This window comes from Alosa pseudoharengus, unplaced genomic scaffold, assembly GCF_046254945.1.
Source record: "Alosa pseudoharengus isolate Yale_2024_CS ecotype anadromous, Long Island Sound unplaced genomic scaffold, YU_APseudo_1.1 YU_APseudo_1.1_scf_5, whole genome shotgun sequence".
Taxonomy (NCBI): domain Eukaryota; kingdom Metazoa; phylum Chordata; class Actinopteri; order Clupeiformes; family Clupeidae; genus Alosa; species Alosa pseudoharengus.
The window spans coordinates 5,062,871-5,090,452 of NW_027468837.1; the positions used below are offsets into that span (position 1 = coordinate 5,062,871).

General features: G+C 40.2%; 1 protein-coding gene across 2 annotated transcripts in view; it reads right to left on the minus strand.

Annotated features, from left to right (window-relative positions):
* ippk (inositol 1,3,4,5,6-pentakisphosphate 2-kinase) overlaps positions 1-27,582 on the minus strand; it is a 134,051-nt gene that overhangs the window by 11,531 nt on the left and 94,938 nt on the right. For both annotated transcript variants that reach the window (XM_076269094.1, XM_076269093.1), the window contains exons 9-10: positions 20,280-20,559; positions 19,954-20,089 (exon numbers count right to left, since the gene is read on the minus strand). In XM_076269094.1, the coding sequence (XP_076125209.1) occupies positions 19,954-20,089; positions 20,280-20,559 (416 nt within the window). The remainder of the gene's footprint in view (positions 1-19,953; positions 20,090-20,279; positions 20,560-27,582) is intronic.

A 27,582-nucleotide genomic window follows, 5' to 3' on the forward strand; every position in this document is an offset into this window, starting at 1 on the left:
TACGTTAAGCTTTTTCACATTAAGGATTGTATGTCCTTAATTTATTTATATATTTAGGCTACTTGCGCAAACCCTGGATACTTTTATTGCCACACAACAATGTTGGTGGTATTTGTTACATTAGCTTCAAAAGGCACCGCTTCAGAAAGCTGCACTGCTTGTGAAAGAAGGGGGTGGGGGCGGGGAGAAAGCTCGAGTAGCCGAGGGAGACGCCGAGAATGATCGGTTGAAAGCGGAGGTCAACAACCTCAAACGAGAGCTTCAACAACTCCGAGAGACCAGCCACTTGGAGAGCCACAGAGACATTTTACAGGAGATGAGAGCTGGAATCGGAGAACTTCAGGCGACGCTACGTGAGCAGAGAAGTTATTCGACGCCTGAGACCAATCCCCAGGTGCACCTCGACACCAGCTCCAGAAACGTCCTCCTTGCAGATGTCTCCATTGGCCCTCTCCGTCACACTCAACGACAGCATCCAAGTTCCTAGTCAACACGCAGACGTGACCTTGCGTGATGTTGGTCCCGAAGACCACGCTAAGATTCACCAACAGAGCTACGGCCAAGAGGGCAGATACGGATGTCTGCTCTTCAGGTCCATCGTCACAGAGGAACAATATAAAGCCTGGAGCAAAACCACCAACTGGGATGGAGCGAAGGGCAAGCGAGCACTGCCGCAGAATGTGAAACACTTTGTGGTCTCAACACTACAACGAAAGTTCCCTGCTATGGGGAGGAGTGAACTGAAGGACTGCATCAATAAGATCAACGAATTCCTCCGCACAACACGCAGATCTTCCCAGGGATTCAACGTGCTTTAAATTTAGACTGTAGAATGTTCATTATTTCAATAAATACGTTTTCTCTGAAGCACTTTCCCGACTTCGTCTTACTATAGGCTAAGCATACCATGGAGATAGAGTAGAAAACTGGATTTAACTAAACAAATGTAACTAAGTAAACTGATTGTTTACTCTACAGTAGGCTATGTTCCCCCTCTCAGGTTGTACAGTAGGCCTATTGAAAGTAGACTAATGAGCTTAGACACATTAGCGCTTCCAGCCTAATGACTTTCACACATGAATGATTTACAGTAGACATTAGCGCTCCACGCAGTGGCGTAAATATAGTTGGTGCAGCAAGTGCAGTCGCACCAGGGCCTGTGACCTCCGTCGCTACCCCTGCAATGCAATTGCTGGAAAATTCTATACCGGTCCTTTCTGACTACCTGCGTGCCTTTGACCAGGCCAAGGCTACAGCGCCAGACACTAGCAAATAAATGGGGGTTCAGAGTACATTTGAAAATGTTAGAGCACGGAGAGTGAAACGTCACTTTGACGAACTATCGGAAGATTAACGCTTAACAAAGGCGAACACTTTAACAGGGGGAATTAATTGGGCATGAATCATTGTGCTGAACGGTATTTGTCAATGAGCAGAAACACACACGACATTCAAACTATTGATAAGATGTACTGGTCTGTATCTATAGGCTAACATTGGACAAATAAATTACACTGACTCGCCATATCCTGACTCAGGAAAAAAAAACATTTTCTTGCTTTGCCGCAAACTCAGCAATGAAATCATAGGCCAGTTTGCAGGTAGCCTAACGTCTTTTTCATTGAAGGGAGAGCCTCTCCTGTGACATGGAGGTGCGCAAATAGTTTTTAATAGCCTGTTCAACTTCGAAAAGCTTCGTTCACCCGATGCCAGTCACTGATCGCAATTTTAAAGTTCGGAAAGCTTCATCTTTTTAAGTTTTAAGTGCAGTGGCCCCTATCTGCCCCCTTTGGAATTATATCTCGAGCCTATTATAAGATCCAGTGCGTTATGTCCTGGGATTCGGATGTGCTCAAAAAGAAAAGAAAAAACACTTTTTTATAGATGGTTATGAGGAGCAATATGAGAGAGAAATTTGATGATCATTGATCGTTGTTTTGGGACGTTAAGCCTTTTCCATAGGCGTCAGTGAAGGAGATTGAAGAATGACCATTTATTTATACGAAAATATTTCTCAACTACAAAAACTCAGTGTCTAAAAACTCAGTGTCATTCAGACTCAACCCTCTTGTTGTTTTATTATCTTTTTCGTTGTCGTTTGAACGTTGGCAAGCAGGCATGTTGCGGTTGCAATTTAAGTGAAATTTCTACAGTAGGCCTACAACATGCTGTTAGGCTGGGCTACTGTCAATGTACTTGTACAGGTAAATGTTCAACAATTGCTGGTGTACAGGTTATATAATCAATTAGCTAAATCATTTGTCCAGCTGTTTAAACATTTTTTCGTGCTACATTCGAACGCAAAAGGTGCTTTGATATATTTTTCGTTTGATCGTCGGCAAGCAGGCATGCTTTGGTTGCAATGAATGAGGATAATTGCTTTTTTTTGCATTATTTTGAATATGACTCGCTCCAGTCTCAACAGCACGTACTTTTTCCACACGCTAAGTTCTAACACACATATCCCCTCTCGCTTTCTCTCTCTCCATCCCTGCACACGGTGCTTTCTTAAAGGAGCTGCACCATTTTACTACCATTTTACAACAATTGCATCTACATTTTCATATTAGAATGTTTTGTCAAGTGTAAGCTTAAACTACCGTGATCAATTTAAGTTCCCGTGCCCCCGCTGCGTCATGGAAGCAGTAAGTCAGTCGCATCAAAAATAGTAGTGACACCCAAGTGACACCTTGTGGTTGTTTGTGTCAACTGCAGTTTGTGCCATTTCTGCCGAGAAAATGGGGATCGTGATTCCTGAAGGAACCCGTCCAAACTTAACAGGGACCCACTGTACTAGCATTCTACCACAGGTCGAGAGGTGTAGTTGTAACTACACAACTTTACGATAGTGGTTGCGAACGTTCGTTGCTACTATGGTTTTGGGAAACACTAACGTAGTGTAACGATGCATTGGACTATGTAAGTTCCAAATATGAATGTAATTCTGCGGCATAAAGCAGATGTATTTGTTTATTGTAAAGAAAAAGAAAAATGACATGTCAAGCAGTCAATTGACTACATTGCAGTCAAGAAGTAGGGCAAATTACGTGGGTCATAGCTGTCTAAGCCTCTATAGCGTAGCCTGTTAAAAACGTCGCAGAAGCCTACCCAAGGCTACAGATTAATTCTGAACAGTTATTTCTCTACTGGCTCAATTATCACACCACTGTTTTTATTTGCGTAGTTGCGTTAACCCAACACTGACAATAATGTAGACAGCAAATTTCGATTTCCGTTACCACCGTGTAGTCAAGCCTTAAGCCATACCCAAGTAGCCTAAATCGAGGTAAATCGAGCTTTTTCAAAAGGGGCGGCAGGCAGAGCGATGTACAGTGGCAGAGCGACGCACAGTGGCTGAAAGTGGTACTAAAGCTTCACGCATCTTCACGCCTCGTAATGCGTGAATGAAGTGGTCATTTGAAAGCGATGCCCACTGTATTAACTAACCACCCGATTCACGTTGGCTGGGGGGAAGGGGGGCCATCAGACATTTCTGCCCCCAACAAATCACTCCTTCCCACCTCTGACGGCTTAAAAGAAGTCAAGAGGACTCCTTACTCACAGACCTATTCACAAACCTGCGGCATTTGGCCGTGTTTTGAAATCCTATGCAGCTACAGGAGCTTCCAATCGTGAGGAAGCAATTTTGCATTGTAGGCATAACTAACATGCAATAACGCCGCCAACAACAACCAAAACTAGGCTAATCATTGTCAACATGTAAATAAAATGTAACATTATTGTGAATCAAATTAAAATGTTCTCTTTTGCAAACGCAGGCATAGTAACAGAATAATTTAATAATGTTACAAAGATACTACATCAATCCATATGTTTCATTAGGCTACTAGGCTATTTGTTTTGCCTTGATTCATTTAGGCTAGGCCTTTTTATTCAGGGGCCGTATTCACAAAGAATTTTAAGGCTAAAATTAGGAGCGAATTTAGGAGCAACTCCTAAAAATAATGGGTGTGTCACTCCTAACTTTAGGACTCCTAATTTTTTTACAAAAAGTAATTCACGAAGCATTTTAGACCTAAAAGTAGCACCTAAGTCTGGGACAGCTTAAGTCGAGAGAACTCCTAACTCACTAAGATCTATTCATAAACAGCTTTTTTGTGGCATTTTACGTTGCGATGTTTTGAAGCCTATGCGCAACAGGAGCTTCCAATCGCGAGGGAACAATTTTGCATTCATAAAAGGGATGCAATAACGCCACCAACAACAACCAAAACTACTCATTGTTAACATGTAAATTAAATGTAACGTTTCATTGTTCAAATTAAAATGTTCTCCTCTTTGCAAACGTAGCCTAGGCATATGGCGACAGATTAATTTAATAATGTTGCAAAGGTAGGCTACTGCATCAATCCATAGGCCTATGTTTCATTAGGCTACTAGGCTATTTGTTTTGCCTTAGTCTTTATTCATTCATTTAGGCTAGGCCTTTTTATTCAGTTATTAATCATCTTCCGTCCTTCGCACTACTTGTGTAGCGCACGCATTCTCCGACCTGTCACCTGTCACTCATCATCGGAAGAGAGGTGTTTGGAAATCCCGCGTTACAATCATCAGCCAATCAAGGTGGTCACTTCAGTCAAGCTTGTGCATGAGTAATGACGTCATCCATAGCCACGAAGACTCACTCCTAGTTTAGGAGTTGTCTGAAAAGCTTTGTGAATAACTTTTAAGAGAAAACCCCAAGCTAAAATCTTTAAGTGCGATTTAGGAGTAGCCTACTCCTAGTAGTAAGATAAAAGCCTTTGTGAATAGCCTACGGCCCCAGTTATTCATCATCTTCCGTCCTTGTGTAGCGCACGCATTCTGAGACCGGTCACCTGTCACTCATCATCGTAAGGGAGGTGTTTGGAATTATGCCCGCGTTACAATCATCAGCCAATCAGCCAATCAAGGTGGTCACGCTTGCCCGTTTACCCAAATTAATGGTCGAATATTACTGATGATCATTGTTATTTAAGAACATGCAGCGTGCGTAGGGTACCAAAAACATCTTGCTCGTAAAAAAGCATCATAACGCACATTCTGGCGGGTCTGTTATTTACTGTAGGCTGCACAAACCACAGGCCATCAGGCCAACCACAGGCCATTCATTCATTCATTCATTCATTCATTCAACCTTTATTTATTCTCGGAGGGTCATAGAGGGAAGCCCTCATTTTCAATGAAGCCGAGATTACAGAAGTGAAGCAAAGCGCTCCACAAACAAGACAACATTCGAGGCCTTCTGTTGAAGAATTTTATATAAAGCCTGCGCTAACAGTAATCCTCCTGCCCCTGATAGGCCTACCACAGTTGTGGATAGTGTGGAATGTTCAAGTAATAACACAATCCAATGTGTGTCTCAATTGTCCACCGCTGACCACCTCACACATTTCTCTAGATTTTGCAACGAATTTACATGACACAATGCCATAAAATATGCCAGTTTTAGGACACAGAATAATGTTTGTAATGATACCAGGTAGGTTTACGTTTAACAGTAACAAGTGTAATGAGCTATTCATTGTCGAAGGTGCATGGTGAAGTGAAATTCTTACTTTGGAAAACAAACATTTGCCGATATCATCGCCGATCATCAGAATATTGCAACAGATTCTGTGTTCTGGACTGCAGGTAACATGTTAAGCCAGTGGTTCTCAAACTTTTATTTAATTCCCCACTTTGATCAAGGGGCATGACTGATGATAGTGGAGATAACGTGTTATCCCGAGGCTTTTGCAAGTCAGCATCTTCGACGGTAGTCCGGCTACGGACAGAGCGATGTACAGTGGCAGATCGACGCACAGTGGCTGAAAGTGGTACTAAAGCTTCACGCAGCTTCACGCCTCGTAATGCGCGACTGAAGTGGCCATTTGAAAGTGATGCCCACTGTAATTAAATCTAACAAAGTGTTGTTAATCTTATATCAAAAGGTCAAAAAATCTAGTTGGTTTTGTTTTCAGTATAAAGAGACTTACCTAGCTTACCTTACCTTTCTCATAAAATCATTTGACTTTTGAGTTTGACTTAAAAACGAGCACATTTATCTGCTTAACTTTCCGTTAAGCAAATTTGTCCTAAAAACAAGCAAATTTGGCTGCCAGTGCATTGAGCAAATTTATCTTGATAAGACTCCTTAAAATAAGTCAAAGTTTTCTTAAATTAAGTCAAAACTATCTTGAGAGCGCTAGGAAAGTCTCTTCATACTAAAAACAATAGCAAATAAATGCCTAGATTTGTTGTGAACAATAATAAATATGATGTATCTGCAAGATTTCAAAGTGTAAGATCCTGGTGGTGCATGAGGATTGATTGTCCATTGATTGACACACCTAATGGCCTCTTCATTATTAGATTAGAATTAGAATAATAGCTAAATCAGATTAAAAAAAATCATAATAAATCATGATCATAATAAAACTGCTAATCTGATTAGAATTTTAAGGCCCCCCTTGATAGGATTAGCTAAGTAGTGCATTATGCCATTTCAAACTGTGGAAAAAAGCACATGGATTTGTTTACAAGCTAGCAAAACGGTTAGCATAATTTCGGCAGAACAATTTGGAAGGTAAGAAACACGATTTAAAACAAGTTTCTTGTTTCTCACTTCTCTTACATGACGGTAGTCCCAATGTTGGTTTTCCACCTGGGGACGCTAGGGGGAGCGGGGAAAGTCACCATTTCCCCGGAACAGGTAATTTAACCATCCAAATGATTTCTAAATGGGTTTATTAAGTAGAAATAGTTGCCAAGTTCCCTTTTAATCGGAATGAAAGGGATGGCAGGGCTCTACAGTGCACCCATTTCACTCGCACATGCGAGTAAAAATGATGGCGTGCGAGTGCAAAAAAATATTTAGGCGCACTGGTGCGAATGACTTCTAACCATGTCAATGTTTGTCTACAAAATACACCGCAACATCAAGAAACATTACTGGTGCAAACCATAGAATCACGTCGCGAATGCAGCATAAAAACTACACCTCCCATCAACGTTAGCAGTTTCGCGTTGTGACTCGCTAGTAGTCGCTTCTATCAAATCCAAGAGCACGCAGAAAAAGTGGAAAGTTAGACTAGCCAGCCAAGATGCAAAGATTGAAGAAATTAGTTCTTCTATCCACCAAATTCATCGGAAATCGGAGGAACAGGATGAGATTCTGAGAATGCAGTGAGAGAAGGAAAGGTAACCCAACATGCCTTTTAGCTCAGTTGACGTATTGGCTGCAATATGCAAAATATAGCTGTAGCGAACAGGCACAAAAGTAGCTTCCCGTAATACTCCCATTTTATTCAAAGGTAGAATGCTACTGACAACTCTAGGCTTCCACGCATGCTTGTTTGTTTGCACCGAATACAAGCTGGTGCAAAACGAAAATAGGCCTAACGTTTGCCTACTGCCCCCATCAATGCAGATATTTCAAATAAAAAGTATAAAAAATATATATATCCTTGATTAGCCTATGTTGGGTTTTGTGGAAGAGAAAATGGACTGTTTTAGTAGTAGTATTAGGCAGTATGCAGTCAGATAGGTCACCATGGGATTACCTGCAGATGGATTTACAAATAAATAAATTAGCCTACATTTGGCAGGATACTTGATATACAGGCTAAATGCAAATATGGCAATGTATTATACTATTTTACATTAAGAAAATGTAGGAAAATAGAACAGACTGAAAATAAAGTAGGCACTGATCTTTAAAATCCTATTTCCTGTAGCCTAAATGTTGTCAGTCATTCTTAATATTCGCAATTAGTGCACTGGCATGTTTAAGTGTTCGCTGCAGTGTAATGTTAGATTATGTTTAAGTTAAATACAGAACTGACTGTGCGCCCAAATTTTTGTCTGTGCTCCTACATTTTTTTACTTGGGCGCACAAGTGCTCCTGGAAAAAAATGTTAGTGTAGAGCCCTGGATGGTATATTCCATTTTTATTCCAATTGAACAGCCATCTAAACAGTCAATCAGGTTGCCTTCTATAACTTTGTAAGGGTCAAGGGACGTGTCATCTGGAATTTTTTCATTTACATTCAACATCAGGGGCCGGTTGCACCAACAGGGCTTACACCTGGTCTTAGAATACAGAGTTAAGACTAGGGATGGGTATCGTAAGGATACTACCACACTAAAACGTAAGGATATTACCACCCTGACCAAACGGTGCTGCTATCGTAGTATTTATTATAGTATAGTATATATATAGTATTTATTATATATATATATATATATATATATATAGTATTTATAAATTCTTATGGTTTCATGGTATATGACGGTATTTTTTTCCCCCATGCATAATCAGATGTTCACAGCATTTTCTACAGGTTGAGGGAGGAATTGCTGCAGTACACTGACTAAGGAGTGTTTTTTAAAAGGTCTATTTTACTGTCATGATGTAGAATAACTCCACACTAGTGGTAATGCAGTTTTGCATGGCCCCAGAAAATGATGCTGTTTACAAAGAGCCACTCATGATTCTAATGAAGAATCTAATCAGAATGCAAAGACAATTGCAGTCAAAATACAGAACTTTTACTGTGCAAATTTCACAAACATCTTGTATCAAACCAATACAAAAAGTAGTGCAACTTGCAATAATTATACTTTTTTGAAAATAATACAATTTAAAATAAAACCTCTCTGCTAATATGCTTACTCTGTCAAATAGGCCTATCAGAAACTTGCCTTATTGTTATGTGTGGTTTACATGACGTTAGTGGTAGGCTAACGTTAACTTCATGTGGATGTATTTGTCTTGTTAGCCTGCCATGAGCTTCGGTTCGGTTCGCTAGGCAAAACATTAACAAAAAAGTTAGTTTTGGTGCACTGATGACAGTCAGGATCATTTCTAACTAGCCAGCTAGTATTGCTCAGTGCATGTCTATAACATGCTTTACTTGCTACCTGGATAATTTCACCGAATATTCTTAAGGTGAGATGAATGATAAGAACATTAAACTTCACTGTGTTCGGTGGGTTGCTAACTAACGACATCACTTACTAGCCAGCTAGTTACAGCTGTTGAACAATCTCAATAGAATTTTCGTGACGGTAAATCCAGAAAGGGTTAAAGCGGAGCTAGTAATCAAGGATCTTTGGTAAATCCCTTTCAATGCAGTATCCCTTAACGTTTTTCCTTAACTAAAGAAACAATTTAAGGTATCCTGTGCAACACCCTTAAATAAACCCCTTACCTAAGGATAAATTAAGCCTTTAAGGGTCATACTTCAGGGGAAAAACTTATGGTGTTTTGTGTTTACCCCTATGGTTTACCCTCACTATGCCTTGCAGTGGCACCATGCGTGCGTGTGAAAAAAGTCCCGTCTGAAACACTATCTCGCGGCGCAGCGTTCCAAACGTTGTGTAATCAAATACACCGGTATGGCGGTATATTAAAAATTCATATCATAACGAAAATATACACCGGTATACGGTGTGAACCGGTATACCGCCCAGCACTAATATTTATATAATGTTTATTATACGTTTATGTGCCATTTACACTGCTGTCACTTTCCAGAGGGCGTATGACTGCCACTACACATGGTTTTTGGAGGGAGGCACACACGGTTTGTTCAGTGTGACGAAAGCGTTTGCATGCCTCTCACTGGCTGAATCTGATTTAGAATGCATTTACGGTCAAGAAAACTTTCCTCTGGCAGCAAGAGGCAGCTTGTAGCGTAAGCTAATAATCAACACGCAATCAGTCCGACGGTAGCCATTACGAGTGAGCAAACTTTGCTCGATGTGTATTTAAATGCAATCACACAAATTACAGTAAGCCACCCATGCATCTTTACCTACGCTGCAGACCAATTAAGTAAGGCAGAGACTTGTGACTTTAGCCACAGGCAGGAGCCAGAACAACCAAACATTAAGTTGTGTTTGCTAGTGGCACAACAATCAACTAGACTTAAAGCCTACAGCAAAACGTAGGCAACTGATAAAACCTTGCTTTATGCAGTCCAGGTCCACTGACACTCATATCACGCTGTATGGTCCATCTTCAATAAGGATTGTGTGTGGGCTGTGCTAGACATGACGACTAGAAACTAGATAATGTTAGATTACTTTGGCCAGCATTGCCAAATTTAAGTCGTAGCAACAATGTGGCAGTGTCATGTGGCGTCCTATATTTGGGCCAATACAGTATATTTTTTAATAAAATTATTTATTCCTCACACATGTAGGCTGTGTTTTGGTATTGAGTTGGTCATGGCAAATATGAGGGAAGAGAGACAATGTATTAAAGCAACACCATGGAAGTTTTGCTCTCGGGGTCCCCCTACAGTTGGTAAACAGTGTCGTCTTCTACTACTGTCGTAAAATCTGTCATGGTTACACCAGGGGATACACGTGCATTTCTTGACAAGCCGATGCCCCCGTCTGCGTTGCGTGTGAAATGTCTTCATCCCAGGTACAGTGGCATATATTTCCGTATGTCATATGAATATAATTTTATGGGTTTTATTTTTTTTTCAAAAAAGATTGCATTTACAAGCCAGCGTCATTATAGTAACCTATTGGCTACTGTTTTACAGAATGGATATGCTAATTCAATTCAATGTTTGTGTGGTAGGTAACAGCCACATATCGTCAATATTATAATATCAAGCTACCGTAGATGAATCTGTAAAGAAAAAAGTTGAATGGCATTATAGTCAAGACACTTTCACCAGAAAAATAAATTAAACAAACATGACCAGCCTGCAGTCATTAGGCTAGTTAGCCTAAAAGATGATTTTGTCCGTCTAATCATGTATTATTTACTTGCACGAATGTAGCCCCTACCAAACTTGTACACGCCGTTTAGACATAGCCTTACTTCTTTCTTTTTTTTGTCCTAACAAAAGGCGCTTCATCATAAAACACTACTCCAACATTAGGCTGTTAGATCAAACATTTTAGATCAAACATTTGCGATTTGCATGTCATCGATTGCAATGCTCACTTCAGAACAAGAATGCTAGAGATTTTAGATCAAACATTTGCGATTTGCATGTCATCTATTGCAAAGCTCAAATCAGAACGAGAATGCTAGCGATTTTAGATCAAACATTTGCGATTTGCATGTCATCTATTGTAATGCTCAAATCAGAACGAGAATGAGAATGAACTACAAGATTGATAATTCGCTCCTCTACCCCCACTAACACAGAACGTTAAGGGAACGTTATGGTTCTCTAAAGGTTAGTTCGAACCAAACCAAAAACGAATGGTTAGGGAACGTTCCCTAAAGGTTATACCGTTCCCTAAACGTTAAGGGAACCAACCAACTGAAACGTTCTCCTGTGGTTGCACTGTCCCTCCACATAACGTTCCCGTTTGGTTGTTTTTGGTTGTTTTTTGGTTGTTCTGAGTGCGGTTTTGAAATGTTTATTTAAAAAAGCTCCATTTCAGTTTTTGAAGTAGTACATTAAATGTTTGCAGTCACTTGATTTAGATCCACTCAAATTATTGGTCTTATAAAATCTAAGTAAAGTAAACATCATATCAAGATAGTATTTTAGGCTAATATCAATTTTACTAAATAAAAAAAAATAACTTTTGTGCTTTTTTTACCGTATTAGGTGAAAAAACTTTAAACAAGAATATCAATGGAACACTTTTCACAACTAAGAAAATTCACTTCTTTCATCATTTCACATTTCACTTATCAGTTCAATCAACCCTTACACGTAGGCCTACACCCACGCCAGTAGGGGGTAGACAGCACCTCTGCTTTCAGGTGATCAATTGAAGTCTTGTCCTGTCCGTAAACGGGCTCTGTTTGAACACCGCTGGAGGAAGTCTTGGAATGGATTACACCAGAGAATGTCTAATACGTACGCTCTTGAATTCGATCTCACAAAAAAGTAAGTGAAATATGTTACAGTTTCATGATGTAGGCCTAGTGGTTGTAATGCAAGGATTTGAGGTTTAACCTTAAGTCCTTTCACTTGTAGGGCTTTGTTATATTCCGATTTTGCCAAGTTTGTAATTTACCAGCTAGCACATTGCTCGTTGGTCTTTGTTTGCTGCTGTTCACAACGTGTTATGTTTTGCAGCATTGTAGCCTATGTTTTGTGTCGTCGTGTTAACCTGCTCGCGTTGTTGTTACAAATAAGATATAGCACTAGGCTACCGTTTCTTTTAATTAGTTTTAGTGTACAGTCAGTCCTTTTAGGCAAGTCACTCGGCGGCAGTGGTGTAGTCTAGTAGTGGATATACTATATAGCTGGATATACTGTGATGTAGGCTAGTAGTTAGCTGTAGTGGGTAGGCTATACTGTGATCAACCCCAAATGTATCCTAGTCTATTTTAAGTGGGTATGCCGAGATGGTGATGCTTTTTATGTGGGTATAGCCTACTGCACCAGAGCCGTAGAGATGGCTATAGGCTAATGGCTACACTGTCGGCGGCCATCTTGTGATACAGTTTATCGGACAGCCGATTCAAGTGAATAGACCTCTGAATTTCGCCTTCAAAAAGCTGAGATCCGGTAGCCTATCTTGCGATTTTTGCTATGGGAAAATAACATGGAGAGAATTATTGCACTCTCCCGGGGACGAAGAAGTCTGAAATGCAGATGTTTTGCTCAACACACTTTTGTCCTCTGCCTTCGAGTGGTAGGCTACTGTGATCTTCGGTAGGCCTACGTTAAGACAGCAACTTAGATTTTTGCTACCCCAGACCTAACTTGCAATGTAACTTGTCATAGGTAGTTAGCTTAAATTAACACCCTGATCTCCTTATAGGCAAAGATGGCAGTTTTGGTTCCTTTTTGTAGGCGAACTTCAGAGGTCTGTTGGGAAGCATACAGGAAGGGGCTGAATGTGTGTAGTAGGCTATACACAGCTGCCATACTGGCTTTACAAACTAAGCCCATGCATTTCTATGGATGCTGTGTCTCCCCATTAGAAATTCTCTGGGCTACAATGCAAAAATCAAGCCAAAAGCTGGGCCAAATATCCAGTCACGAAAATCTGGTTGTGTACAGTTGACTTATTGCTGCTATACTATCAATAATAGTTTTCTATGTATGGAAATACTGCTTTGTTCTACTACTGGCTCACAAAAACGTTGTTCTCTTAACGTAGATTCATACACCAAAGCTATGGAAAAATGTCAGAGGCTGATGGACACTTCCAGCATTGAGGCGGAAGAAGATGCGAGCGTCCACAAAAGGCAGTGCAGGGTCAAGTGATGGTAAGACCTCTTAAGTACAGACTACATTATTTACACAATTCAAATATTCTTTTTGCAATCAGTACAGATTGTATGGTCTTTTATTTCAGATGAATCCATTCCGCAAGCAAGAAAGAATTCCAGGACTGTGCGTGTGCCTGGAAGCCCTGTCTGTAAGTTAACATTTATACATGTATTTAAGAAACCAGTTGAGTCATATTTCCTACCATGGAACTACTGGCATTCATGTTTATTAACCTGGTGCATATCATGTGACTTCTGATTTATTTGTCTCTTTCTGCTTTTTTTTTTTAGGTCAGCAGATGTCACTGCCTCCACCACCTGCATGTGAGTTTTTCTTTTTAGCGATTGTTCAATGTAACAGCATAGGTTCATCTTTTGCAAATGTCATGTGCAAGAAACCTACCATAAATTAACTGACCAATATTCATATTTACTTTCTTTTTAGATGAGTCAACACCACACAGGCAACCAGCTCATTGCCCAGAGCAGGATGGGTCTATTATAACGCCTGCCACTTCATCTTGGGACCCAGTTGAAGGTACAGTGGCTTTGAATTTTCCATTTCCAAGTAAATACAATTTCATGACAAGGAACTTGAGAGTAACTAACTTTTTTTGTTGTAAACAGCAGAAGTGACTCATCACACAGAAGGAGGTGGCTCGGCCATGGAGACGGAAATGAGAGGTAAGAAGACTCACTTAATTTGTTCACATATGCAAGTATATATTTAACAACTAAAACTAACACCATCCATTTTTCCATAGCAATAAGGACAACCATTACCCGCATGGCACAGCGAATGGACGCATTTGAGGAGAAGATGGATGAGCCGCTCATGCTCTTAAGGAGCTCCCAGTCACCTCCCTCTGCTCCAGTCGATGACATGTTGCTGTCGTCCTGCTCGACAGTCACTGAGCTGCAGGAGAGGAGGAACAAAATGCCCTTCCTCCAGGACTTGTACTCTGGGACCTAAGCGGGCAGAGAACCATCACCAAAGACCACCTATCCTGCACACACACTCTTTAACTTCCTCCCCTCTGGCAGGTGCTACAGATCCCTGCACACAAAAACAACCAGACACAACAACAGCTCTTTTCCCACTGCAGTCACTCTCCTGAACTTCAGATAAGTGAGGTCATCCCTACGTTGACCATTCACCTGCACATTACATACTTTATCATTCCAATATGCGTCTTGCACACTACATTTGCACTATTACTTTGCACTCTACATCCCACTCCATGTGTACTTGTATTGGTATTATGTCTTATTTGTAGCCTATACAGGGTGCTTGCTCTTTTTCCAAATTAAAATTCCAGACTTTTTCCAGACTTTTTTAAAACTGGAATTTTTTTTCTCAAGACCTTAACTTTATGTACTTGTATACTTGTGTGCCTACTGCCTACTTCAGTGGTTGAGATTGTACCAACTGTGTTTATTAGAAATGTTAATTTTTATAGGCTATAATTCAATGAACAAATGCATTATTCACAGTAAATTGATACTGATGAAAATGTTTCAAAACATGAAAATCACAAGTACATGAATTTCACATCAAACAAGTGTCACAAAAACTATCGGTAACACTTTACTTGACGGGTGAGTTCATAACACATTCATAGCAGCTGTCATAAACTGCACATAAAGCATTCATGACTGTTTCATGAGACATGACTCAACATTCATACCAAACCTTTCATGAATGTGGAAGACAGAACGACGAAAAATTGTCAAAATAAAAGTCCATCAATCGCAAAGCAGCATTGCCGTTTTTGTAAATATTTCATGAATATCTTATGAAGTCTACATTGAATGTCACTTTAGATGTGACATGGTCAGGTAAGAGGTTTGCAACAAAAACGGCAATGCTGCTTTGCGATTGATGGACTTTTATTTTGACGAGTTGTCGTCGTTCTGTCTTCCACATTCATGAAAGGTTTGGTATGAATGTTGAGTCATGTCTCATGAAACCGCCATGAATGCTTTATGTGAAGTTTATGACAGCTGCTATGAATGAAGAACTCACCCGTCAAGTAAAGTGTTACCAAACTATCTATAGAAAAACATGAATGGATGGATGAATGTATGTAGAATTCAGTCTCACTCACATCTCATTTTTTCTGTCCTTAACATGACTGAACATATCTTTATGTTATCTCATTTTAACTTCTGAACAAGCTGTATCACAACACTCACAAAAGTGCATACATTTGACCTAGCGCACTTGGTTAGAACAAAAAATAAACTGCACAGTATGGCAAAGACTCTAATTTTTAATTTCATTTAACTTCAAATCCAGCCATAAATTCGAAAACACGCAACGACCCATTTCTGTTGACCACTAGGCTAGCTATGTGTCAATAGACCTCCGCAGTGACGAAAAGGTGCCAGACTAGGCTAAGCAAGCGTTGATTGGATATCATTCCATTAGGCTAATACAGTACGTGACCAGTTAGTAAAATTATAGTTTTATAGCCTACCTTCCTATTTCTCATTTCACAATGCCTTTGAGCATACTGTAAGATTCTACCATACATTTTTTCCATACTTTATTAAGACTTTCACACAAAATTCAAGACTTTTCAAGGTCTGGAAAACAGTGTTTCAAAATTCCATACTTATTAAGACTTTCAAGACTTGCGCAAGCACCCTGCTATAGTTGTTTTGTATATTGTGTTGGTATCTGCCACAATGTATATTGTTGTCTCTATTGTACAGTATGTCTGTCTATTTGTTGAATGTATAGAGCACCTACCAAAGTCAAATTCCTTGTGTTAGTATACTTGGCTAACATGGAGTCTTATGTTTATATATATTTTTAGACCTTTTATATTTTTTTGTATTTTGATAATTTTATATTAAAGTTATAAATCAATAAATTTTGCCTGTTCATTCATTCCTGCTAATATATAATAATGCATTCCTGCTCTTGCAGTTTAAAGTAGTTTAAAGTAATAATAAAATTGGTATGCAAAGATTGCAATGTTAGGAAAAGGTTCTCTAAAGGTTGCAACGTTTAGGGAAGGGAACGTTCCCTAAAGGTTGCAACGGTTAGGGAACGTTAGGGGAAGGTCTCTAAAGGTTGCAACGGTTAGGGAACATTAGGGGAAGGTTCTCTAAAGGTTGCTTTACACACAAACATTCCATGGGAACCAAAACCTCCTCAAAAACTAATTCAGGGAATGTTCGGGAACCAAAAACTAACGTTCCCAAAACGTTCTGGGAACCATAAATTGTTAGCTGGGACTTCCATTAGATTCATGAAGATAAATGGAGGACCAGATAGATTCCGTAATATATCTAGGCAGACAACAAATTCGAAAAACTAGAGATAGTATGCAAGCAATAGGCCTACACTTACTAGTTCAACAGCATGACGACCAAGTCAGCATCGGTCGGGCAGCCCTCCACCTTCTTTAGCTCATGCCAGCGAGCGAACGCTGATATTGATCCTCGTCCGGCCTTTGATTTTGTCACTCTCCCTTTTTCTCTTCCTAGTCTCCTCATGCCTTCTTCGGTTTTCGTTACTGCTTCAGCCATGACGACAACATACACGCGTCAGCTGGCAAACAAACGCTAGTTCTCTCACGTCCGAATTTGAGGAAATGGGGCTGGGGGTGTGGGAATAGAGGTATGCCGTAAAGCAGTCGAATGTTCTTCTCATGCTTTCTTCTCATCAGTTCTTTTCATGCTCGGATTACTACCCGCACCCGGAAGTTCCGTCTGGACATTTCCCTTGATTATATCATCTGGCTGCACAGCTACAGTACTTTTGTTTTACCCTCACTAAAACAGAGGTGATTGTGACAAGTTGCGAAAACCGGCTGTCTGTGCTAGTAAACATTTTTTTGGGCCTGTGACGTCGGGCTTAACAACCGAATAGGGTTCCCACTAGGGCTGTGCAATTCATTCTATTTTGTATTTATACAAAAACAATGTAATCCAGAAAAAAAATATTATTTTGCCACATTCCGTTTAGAAATAGATACAATTTCAACTCATACAGTGCATACAGTGCCCTAATTCTCATGGGCCAGGATGTCATGGAATTTCAAGGTGTTTTCACATTTAGTCCAAGAACCAAACTCACTCCACTAAAAGGGGACTAGAAAGTGGACCAAAACAAAAGGAACGTAGTTCACATTGTGAGTTCATTTGAAAGACGACTCGTATCACTTTCTGGTGCACTTCAGCTCTGATGGGGCCTCAGTTTTCTTCATGTTCAAAACGAAATGATTGTCACGTCTAATGCACAATCTAAATATGGCAGAAGCGATGCACCCACTTTCAGCGATGTGTGGAAAGTTTTTGGATTTCCATCAGAAAACGGAAAAATAACAATTAGCGATTGACGATGTCGTAATCTGCAGAATATGTAGCAGTGAGCAGTCCGAGTGCACATCTGATAACGCTACACGAGGAAACGCGCAGCTAAAGCAGGCAAGAATTTTTTTTGCCTCCCTCCTCTAAGCTATACTCGGTGCTTTTGCCACTTCTCTGATGGGCATAATGGTTCATGGAATCGCAGGCCGATAGAAAAAAAGAAAGCAAACTTTTCCCCAATCAGGAAATACTTGCTAATTTGTGACTAAACATAGAAACATTCAATAAAGTGGTAGTGGTATGGGCGTTCATTCAGTGAGTGTGCGTGTCAGCGCAAAATAAATTGAAACCATTCAAGTCACACAGATATCGTTGGTCGCTGAGCTTTTGTTCAATATAACAAGTCAACCCTGCGTTTATAGTGGCAATGGCAATGCATAAGCCCATTTATACAGTGTATAGAGATGCATCGTAAATATTAATAACAGGCAGAATTTGAGCATTAAATATTCAAATATAATTTGATTATTAAAAATAATAATGATTTCTATCTGTGTAATAGCCCACTTGTGGTGTGTAAAGAAGTAAAGTATCTTGGTCATATAATCTCAGATGATCTTAGTGATGATCAAGATATATATCGTCAATGCTGCAAATTATATGCCCAGGCTAACATGTTACTACGCAAGTACAGTATGTGCTCTTCTAATGTCAAATGCTCTTTGTTTAAAGCCTTTTGTACACCTATGTATACTGCTCATCTATGGTGTAGATATAAGAAAAGCAGCTTGCAGAAGCTTAAAGTTGCCTACAATGACACTATGAGATTGCTGATGCAGCTACCTAGATGGTTTAGTGCCAGCTACTTGTTTGTCTTCTCCAATGTGCCAACCTGTGAGGCAGTCCTTAGAAATGTAATGTACAAATTCATGTGCCGCCTGGATCTCTCACACAATAGTATTATTGAAGCTCTAGTGAACCCAGCCAAGAGCTCTTTGAGGTACTCCTCTAAGCTTAGGAGGCATTGGAGAGAATGCCTATATGTTTGATGGTTGGTTTTGTCTTGTTGTCTTGATGGTTTGTTTCGTCTTGTTTTCTTGTCTTTTGTCGTCTTGTTTTTAAATCTATTTATTCTGCATGATTTTTATTCTCTGCTATGGACATTGTACTAGTGTCTGTGATAAATAAAGAATTGAATGAATGAAATTCGAATTGGGTTGTGAAAGAAGATTGACAGCCCTAGTGTGTGTGTTATTGTTATTCGCATCTCTCTCAAACCGATGGTTCGATTGGTTTCAAACGTGGCAGGCATCTTGCTACGGGCACGGGTAAGTGCAGTGCCAAGTTTGCCATTGTTTGGATAAGTAATGCAAAATATATTGGTAAAAGAAGCACGCATTGCCTTTCTCCACTCTACTGTAGCCACTCCCCTTCTCACACAGCACAGCGCAGGACCAGAGACAGAGAGGGTAAGCAGAGTATTGCCAGCACTGAATCAGGGCACAGCATGGGTCAAGATGCAATGTTTTGGATGATTATCATGTCTGACATCAGCAATAAAGACTCCCTGTATGAAGTTTGCTTGCAAACATGATTTCGCAGATTTTGCAACATCACGCCAATAAACACAGGTTCAGAATTACGTAAAAATTATGTCAAACTGTCACTTCGAATGGCCCAGGCTACTTTGGACTTGAGACTTTGAATAAACAAACGACAATTCCGACTGAAAGGTCCCAAGTTGAAACAGGGATAGGCTAATGGTCCCGAATTTAAGGACGTTTCAGAATGCCACACAGCTAGACAACAAGTGGCAGACAGAGCAACATCTCATATGATGCATCTTTCAACAAAATGGTTTGTCTTTTATATCATTAAGTTATTCAATAGGCTAAACATATAGCCATTTCAATCAGCTACAGACAGAGCATGGTCACTTATAGGCTACCAGAGATTGTGGATTCACATCGTTGCAAATGTCATACGATGATGCATCATTCCACAAAATAGTTTGTCTTCTCTATCAGGAAGTTATTCAATAAGCTTAACAATAAACATATACAATTAACTCAAAACAGCTGTTAGGCTTGTGTCATTTTGATCTGTAAAAATGTCACATGCAGCTATGCCTTAATTCTGCGTACTGCACATGAATTATAGGCTAATATATTATATAATATGCAGTATTCATTATTGAATGCTTAGCTGGAATTATGTCCCCCCCCCCCCCCCCATCATCCTATTTTTAAAGCAAGCATACCTGCAGGCATGTAATTGGGGCTACAGGTTTTCTACAGGAATATGTTTGAATGGGCACTGCACTAGTTATAATAGATTTTCAGAATGAATTCTGATGTGAACCCTTACACATTACCATGTATGCATCAAAATGTAGGCTTTTTCCCTCTTGGACCAGCAGGTAACCTACAGTTACACACCTTTCTTTGGGAAACTCCTCCAGGTACTGTTCCACGCGTTTGTAAAGGGGGTAAATGCCTTCGATATCCAGGTTATCCAACATCTGAGCTTGAAGTATTCTGCCCAGGACGGAGTCTTTTGACAGGCCGTTATTACCTGCCAAATAAAGGTCAAGCTCTTTTCAATAATGTATGTGACAAAATGTCAACTTTTTTTAATTCATGTGAAAAAGTATATAAAAGATCTAACAGAGTAGAGCCACAACCACTCATCTGATATTGCATATTCATGCTTCAGTGAGCTGTTAATGTAAGCAACTGGTGTTTTAAAAAAAATCTTGTCTTACCATTCCGGTGTAGGTCCCTGTGAACAGGGCTTGCCTCACAGTATCCCCGGCCCTCAGCAGGATGCGCCTTCTTCGGTTCACCAGTGCGACTGCAGTTCCAGCTGCTAAGCAACGCACTGCTGACCACCTGGATGAATTCATTCAGCACAGCCTTGGCTGACAAGTGGCCCTTGTAAAGACCTGCACTGTGGGTGAAGTGGGGTCTCAGCTGCTGGGCCAGTGCACTCAAGTCTGGTTGCTGCTCTGCAGCATCTGTACAACTGAAGATCAGCTGCCCACCCTGTAATAGCATATGGACACATTGTAAAGAACATTTCGAGAATGGGACAGTAGTTTTTTCTTGCTCTCCACTTAGAGCTCAGGCACTTGTCAGAATGATACTGATAATAGTCCATGAGCCAGGGCCCCAAATTTGGGCCATCGGTATCATCTGGGGGGACAAATGCTATCATTGTTTTTTGGCAAGGTATACACCCCTAGTACTAGAAAAATCACGATTGCAGTGAAGGGGTGGTAGCGAAATCACTTTTTTCAGCTCATGAACCTACCCACCCCCAAAGATAATGTTGTCAATATGTTATAATATGGTGCTTGGTATCATTGGAAAGGGGGCCTTTTAGGCCTTAAGCCCAGTGCCGAATCTGTCTGACAAACACAGACGTCACATGACTTCTTTAAACCAGAAATAACACACATTTTCTCACAATTTCCGCCTAAACTGTATGCTTTCTTTTATCCCTGTGGCTTGAAAGAACACCAGGGACACAAAACTCAACAACTTCAATACTCAAGGCACTCTGATGATTCAGAAAATGTACAATATATACAATATAGCCATACTATTTATTTGTGAGAGCCTTAAATTAGACTTGTGTGGCCAGCACAAGTCTTCAAAATAGAATGGAGCCAATAGAATGGACAAATAGAATACCCTATTAGTCCAGGGCCAAATGGCCTAGTTTTTGAGATACCTCCACCCAATCATGTTTTTTATATTTTTGATATGTCTAGTTTATGAGATGGATTGTTGTATAAAAATATTTTACTGCACAACTAGTTTTTTGGATGGTATTTGAATCCTGAAAATTGAAAATTCCGGATTCTGCAAAAAGGACATTATTTGCTTTGTCACATACATCTTTGGAAGTAATGATCAGAAACTCACCAAATTTTGACTATGTCCCCAGGTAGTTGGCCCATACAATGAAGTGATAAATTAACCATTATGTATGTAGAGTATGTAGCAAAAACGTACCCTTCAACATACATGGAATGTAGGCGGACATTGAAAAGGTTTCGTTTGGTCCCCGGGGGCCACTCCCTCCCTGCGCTGGGGGCCACTCCCTCCCTGCGCTGGGCCCCCCGAAACCCAAAAAATGCAGTTTTTCCTAAATAACTACCTGAACCGTGGCACTGAGGATGAATAATTTTTTATGGTATGTTGGCCTCAAGGTCCCACATCAACCTAGCCCATAATCACTCATTTGTGATTTGCACCCCCCCGGTAAAAAATGAAAATGCAATATCATTCTGCTTTAATCGTCCCTCTCTTCAGTTAAGATGTTCAGAACTGCACCAAATTGTATGTGTATGATTAACCTGACATTCTCTGGGGGTATGCCAAGTTTCGTAGAATTTCATCCATGGGGGGGGTCTAAAAAAATTAAGTTATGTGTACATTTAGTCACTGTACACTCATTGGCCTGTAGATGGTGGTGCACACATATACACACGCACACACACACACACACAGGCACGCACATACCATCAATATCGGCAATTACAACGGCCGATACATAATTACAAATTCAGTAGGATTAAAGGAAAACCAAATATTCATCATAATAATTTGGCTGCATTTCTAGTATTGGCTTCACGTAGTCGTTTGTCCACCAGATGGCGCATCGTTGCAGTGAGACGTAATTTTGTTGGAAGTTAATCTAAAGTGGGTTGGAAAGACACTACGCTTCCTACAAGGACAAGACTGTAGTTTACCGCAGAGAACGTCTAATAAGGGTAGGATGATTTCTGCATGACATGTAATTCCCATTTCTTCTTGAAGCCGAAATAAATCTGAGAATGTTTATCGGACATGCTTGGTTTTTACTGCAGGTAGACTAAGTTATATCAATAGCCTAGAGTAGGTAAAATAATGTTACCGTTAGCATTGGTTGAGTGATGGAGGCCAATTTGATTAGGCTATTGATGTATTTGTAGAAAACCATAAATGCGGTTAGGCTACCAAGAAAATTGATAACAGCACTAATTGCATCTTTCGACTGTCATCTCATTTGCTTATGACCATAACCTAGGCTACTAACAGGAGCTAAGTGAGTTAGCCACAACACGTTCGCTACGTGATTGTTTTCTAATGGAAAACATAGGCTACCTGAAAGAAAGACAACCTGTCTATGATGCATCCTAAACACCGGGCTGGGACATTTAGCTCGAAGTCTCAAAAAGCATCTGAGTCAACGTTCATTCCCAAACACCCATATAGGCTACTTCAATCCTCTATTTTCAAAGGTGATTCAAGTAAGGAAGAGCATAGCTCAAAGTAAATTAACTAGGACTGAAACTACATAAATTCGTCAAAGTGAATAATTTCTCTCAACTCGCCGCAATGTAGATTTATTAACGCACCCGTGATCTACATCTCCATTTAAACCAAATGTTTTAGAGCACACGTTGAGAGATGTATCCAGGGCAGGGCTGTACCTACACATATTTGTTGCACGTGCTTACAAAAATCATTCTTTGCAATGGATGATTTAGTACAAACGTTACACCGGTCCAATACAGTTTTGCCTATGGCTATACCGTGAGTGAGACGTTTTTTGTTTGTTCGAAGTCGTGTTTACAGTGTGAGAGGGGAGTCGATGTGCTTCGATTCCAGCTTGGTAGTAGTAGTCTATGCGATTAAAAAACACGTGTGTGTGTGAAGTATCCAAACAATGGTAACGCTTTCATTATGGCTGCTTTAGCCACAGACCTTCAGCTACTGTACAGTGGGTTGGGTTCCATTTAGAAGTGTTGCTTTCCGTGATTCACACAGCTGCGTGAAATGTATTACTACGGATATGCAAAACTATTAACTTTTCGCCAAGAGGTGGCAGCTTAAGTCCGCTTGATACTGTAAGCCATTGGTTCCCAAAGGAGATTTTATTTGGGTCGCCAGCATAGCCTAGTGACAATTTATGTTGTGTAATAGGCCTAGCATAGGGCCTACCTTATATAGCTTATAGTTTGTTAACAGTCACGGTTGTCATAACTCCCTCTATGCATTTTTGCATTTAGAATAGCTCTGAAACCGGGGGCGTACACGTCGCAGGGGGGGCGCCAGTGTGTGGATATCTCAATCGCAAAATTAAACAATATTTCTATCGGGCGCCTACCATGGACTAGGCTGGGTGAACTCAGCCTGATCTGCCGGCGATTCCTTTTCGATTTCTTAAATATTGAGCTTGGTATGGCGAAAGCCAGACTAACCATGGACCAGTTGCAAAATGCAAGGGAACATGAATCAGCATATTATTTGCACAAACAATAACGGACAGTAGCTCCTCAACTTGACCCGTTAAAATGCGTATGAACAGTCTAGCAACGCATTTCATGAAGGCCATTTTGGACATGTCAGTTATTTGCACCACTGGGTAAAACGGCATTTTGTTTTAGACTATTTAATTTGTGCATTGACAATAAAGCTGAATATCATATGAACTAGATGACTAAACTTATGCATATGTAGAAGAAGAAACATTCACAAAAATCCATAACATGACCTCTCTTCTTGATAGCTGTTGAAAACTGCATGGAACTGACAGGGATTGTTTTGTTTAATAAATAAATAAATAAATAAATAAATAAATAAATAAATAAATAATGCTGCTACCTTTTGCTTTTCTCAAATACAATGTAGCCTACAGGTGTACCTTTCATCAGTCCAGTTGCAATGGATGGACTGTGATGAACTGCCCTACTTGTGATTGTTTAGATATTTTAAAGGTTTTATAACAATGCTACAAATTTATTGGCAAGTGCTACAAATCTATTCACCTTTGCAGCGCCATGTAGGCTACTTTGTGTGCGGCCCGCAAACACACATTCCAATCAAGCATACACAAAAGTTTCAAGAGTGGGGGATGGCGTAGAAGATGGAGACAAATTTATTAATATGATTTATTTTCGCGGAATGGATGTACAGGACTGAGCGGCGGTCATATTTTGTACCGCTATGCGGTACATCTGGTTTTAAATTGCTTTCAAAACAAAACAAAATTGAGCAATAAAACAACTTGTTCATTTCTAATGTAACATCGAAGAACAATGACAAAATACACAAGACAATGCAGGACAGGATAAGAAAAGTGCAAATTGCTATTAGATTTAATTCAAATGTAGTGATATAAATAAATAAATACATACACACACACACACAGGCTCGGACTGGTAATCTGTACAACCGGGCAAATGCCCAGTGGGCCGGTCCACATGTGGGCCGGTGACCTCCGGGATTTTTTTTTTTTTTTTTAAGTTATTTAGCCTATTTGCGGCCCGTCATGTAGGCATAGGCCTAGCCTATAAATGCAGTTTCATCCATTTGGCTTGGGGGGTGACAGGCCAATCATTTTGGCCTCTTCATGACTGGTTCAGTGTGTGTTACGATCGCGCCCCCCTGCCCCACCCCTCAAGTGGATTTGTCCAAGCAGCCGGCAGGTTTGTGGGGAATAGCCTACGAGTGCATGGTAGCCTAGTAGGTGCCCTCCGCTGGCTGGTGTTCACATCACCACAGTTTAACCGTAAACAGCAACCAGAGGTCTAGTTTTATTCCATAAATATATTGTTTTTATAGACGTTAGTTGCACGCGCTACCAGAGCTTCCATTTACTGCACCATGTAGGCCTAGGCTACTGTAGTGCGGTTCTGTCAACATAAAAAAAACTACGGGTAGACTACAATTTCCGCACAACTTGGTGGAAAAGTATAGGACAGGTTAAAGAAAATCCATTCATTTTTGGAGCTGATCCTACTCAAAAGGAACTTCAAAGTATTTCCCATACTGTAGTAGGCCTAGCCTTTTAGCTCACAACGACAGTGAAAGTGAAACTTGGAAAGTGGAAGTCTCTCCACATTAGATGCACAATCAATCGCGATTCGCGAGTCGATGCAGGTAAAAAGGCAGGTAAAAAGTAGGCCATCAACTGGTAGGTTAGTAACAGGGGTGAAAGTAAGCCGGTACGGAGTACCACTAAAATATTTGGAGAGGGTACGCCGTACCGGAAAGAAAACTATACTGTCTCTGAAAAATATTTCAGCATGACAACACAACTGCTAACGTCAAATTACCAGAAGCAACACGTTTTCCCCAAAATATATTTCATATACATCGTTCTGAACTGTATCTGAATTGTGTCTAAACCTCCCGTGCAGCTGGACAGACAACGAGCAAACTATAGCGCGCGTACAGTAGCCTACAGTAATTGCGCCAACGTGCACTGGTATCCAAAGTGTTTTAGCAGACTGACGTTTCTTGGAAAGTCTCCCAAATAAAAAAAAAATACAGGCTAAAGAAAAATATGTTGATGTTTCAATAGCCTATTCTGGTTTTATGTGTGCACTGTTTCGCTGGAGAGACAAGAGACAGACAGCGCGTGTACGGCTTAACTAGATCTTGCGCAGCAATAATGAAAGTGTTTTAGCGTTCAGAAGTATGTTGCAGTCTCCCAAATAAAAAGGCATGACTCAAAGAAACGTGTTTCATGATATACAGTAGCCTATATATAAAAAAAACGATTGGAAGTGGGAGCGAGCAGAGTACTAGGCTAAATAAATAAATAATTAAATGTTGAAATTAAGTGTTTGCAATTTATTCATAATCAAAAACAGGTGGGTTAAAGAGTGATACTAGAGTGATAAGAAGTCCTAGTGAATGCTTGATAAGTAGACTATAATACAGTAATAATAGACTATAGTAGACTATAGTAGATACAGTAAATAAACAAATAAATAAATAATAAATAATTAGGCTAAGTGAAATTTTCGGCGCGCGCATACTCTATATCATAGTACCACCAAGAAATAAAAACTACTTTCACCCCTGGTTAGTAACGAAGGTAGCCTAATATTGCAAAATGTGATGACGGCGCACAAACTTGGGCAAAAACGTTTAGTAGGCGATACACTTGTGGTGATAGCCTACAGTTAATGTGAATTGCAGACTATAACCAAAGTAAAGGAGATTTGCACCAAATTAAGGCTGTGGTTGTGTTTCTACAACATGTTGGCACAAAACGTAATTTCTGTCAACTATGACAATGTCCATGTTCAGTAGCCTATATTTTTCATTTAGTCAAGCAGTGACATGTGGTTTAATACATGACTTGAGACAGACAGAATCTGTCTTGCCCATCCCTGAATCCTGTCCCTCTCAAATCACTTTAAAATGGTGTGATTAGCAACAAGAATTAAAAAAAAAAAAATCCCGGAGAGACACCCCCGGACCCCCGTGTTACTGTGATTAGATCTCAAATATAAATGTTTAATGTTTGGGTTCAGTTTATGAAGTGTTGCTACAGCATAATACGGGGTGTTTGTTATTTATGGGGGGAATCAGGGTTTTTTTTTTTTTTTGGGGGGGGGGGTCGTCGGTCCAGTGGTGGGCCGGTCCAGGAGAAAATTGCCAGGGCCGAATTTTGTTCCCAGTCCGACCACACACACACACACACACACACACACACACACACACACACACACACACACACACACACACACACACACACACACACACACACACACACACACACACACACACACACACACACACACACACACACACACACACACACACACACAATATATATATATATGGGTAAGGCTATTTGCACCCCTGGTACAATTAGCAGTGTATGCTATTCGTACCCTGGTGCAATTAGAAGTGAATTCTATTCGTACCCCGGTGCACACAGCAATGTGTCCTATTAGTACCCCGTCTGGTAGAAATATCAATGTATGCTATTTGTACCCCGGTGCACACAGCAATGTGTTCTAGTAATACCCCGTCTGGTACAAATATCAGTGTATGCTATTTGCACCCCTGTGATTTATTCTGGCATATTGATCACACAATGTAATAATAATAATTTAAAAAAAAGCAACATGTTTTTTGTTGTTACGTAACAGGGTGTGAATAGCTCAGCTGTGTAAGACACTCTGAATAAGGCATGCTGTTTGCATTAATGTATAGTTAGAAGTGGATGCTATTCGTACCCTGGTGTATATAGTACTGTATGCTATTTACACCCTG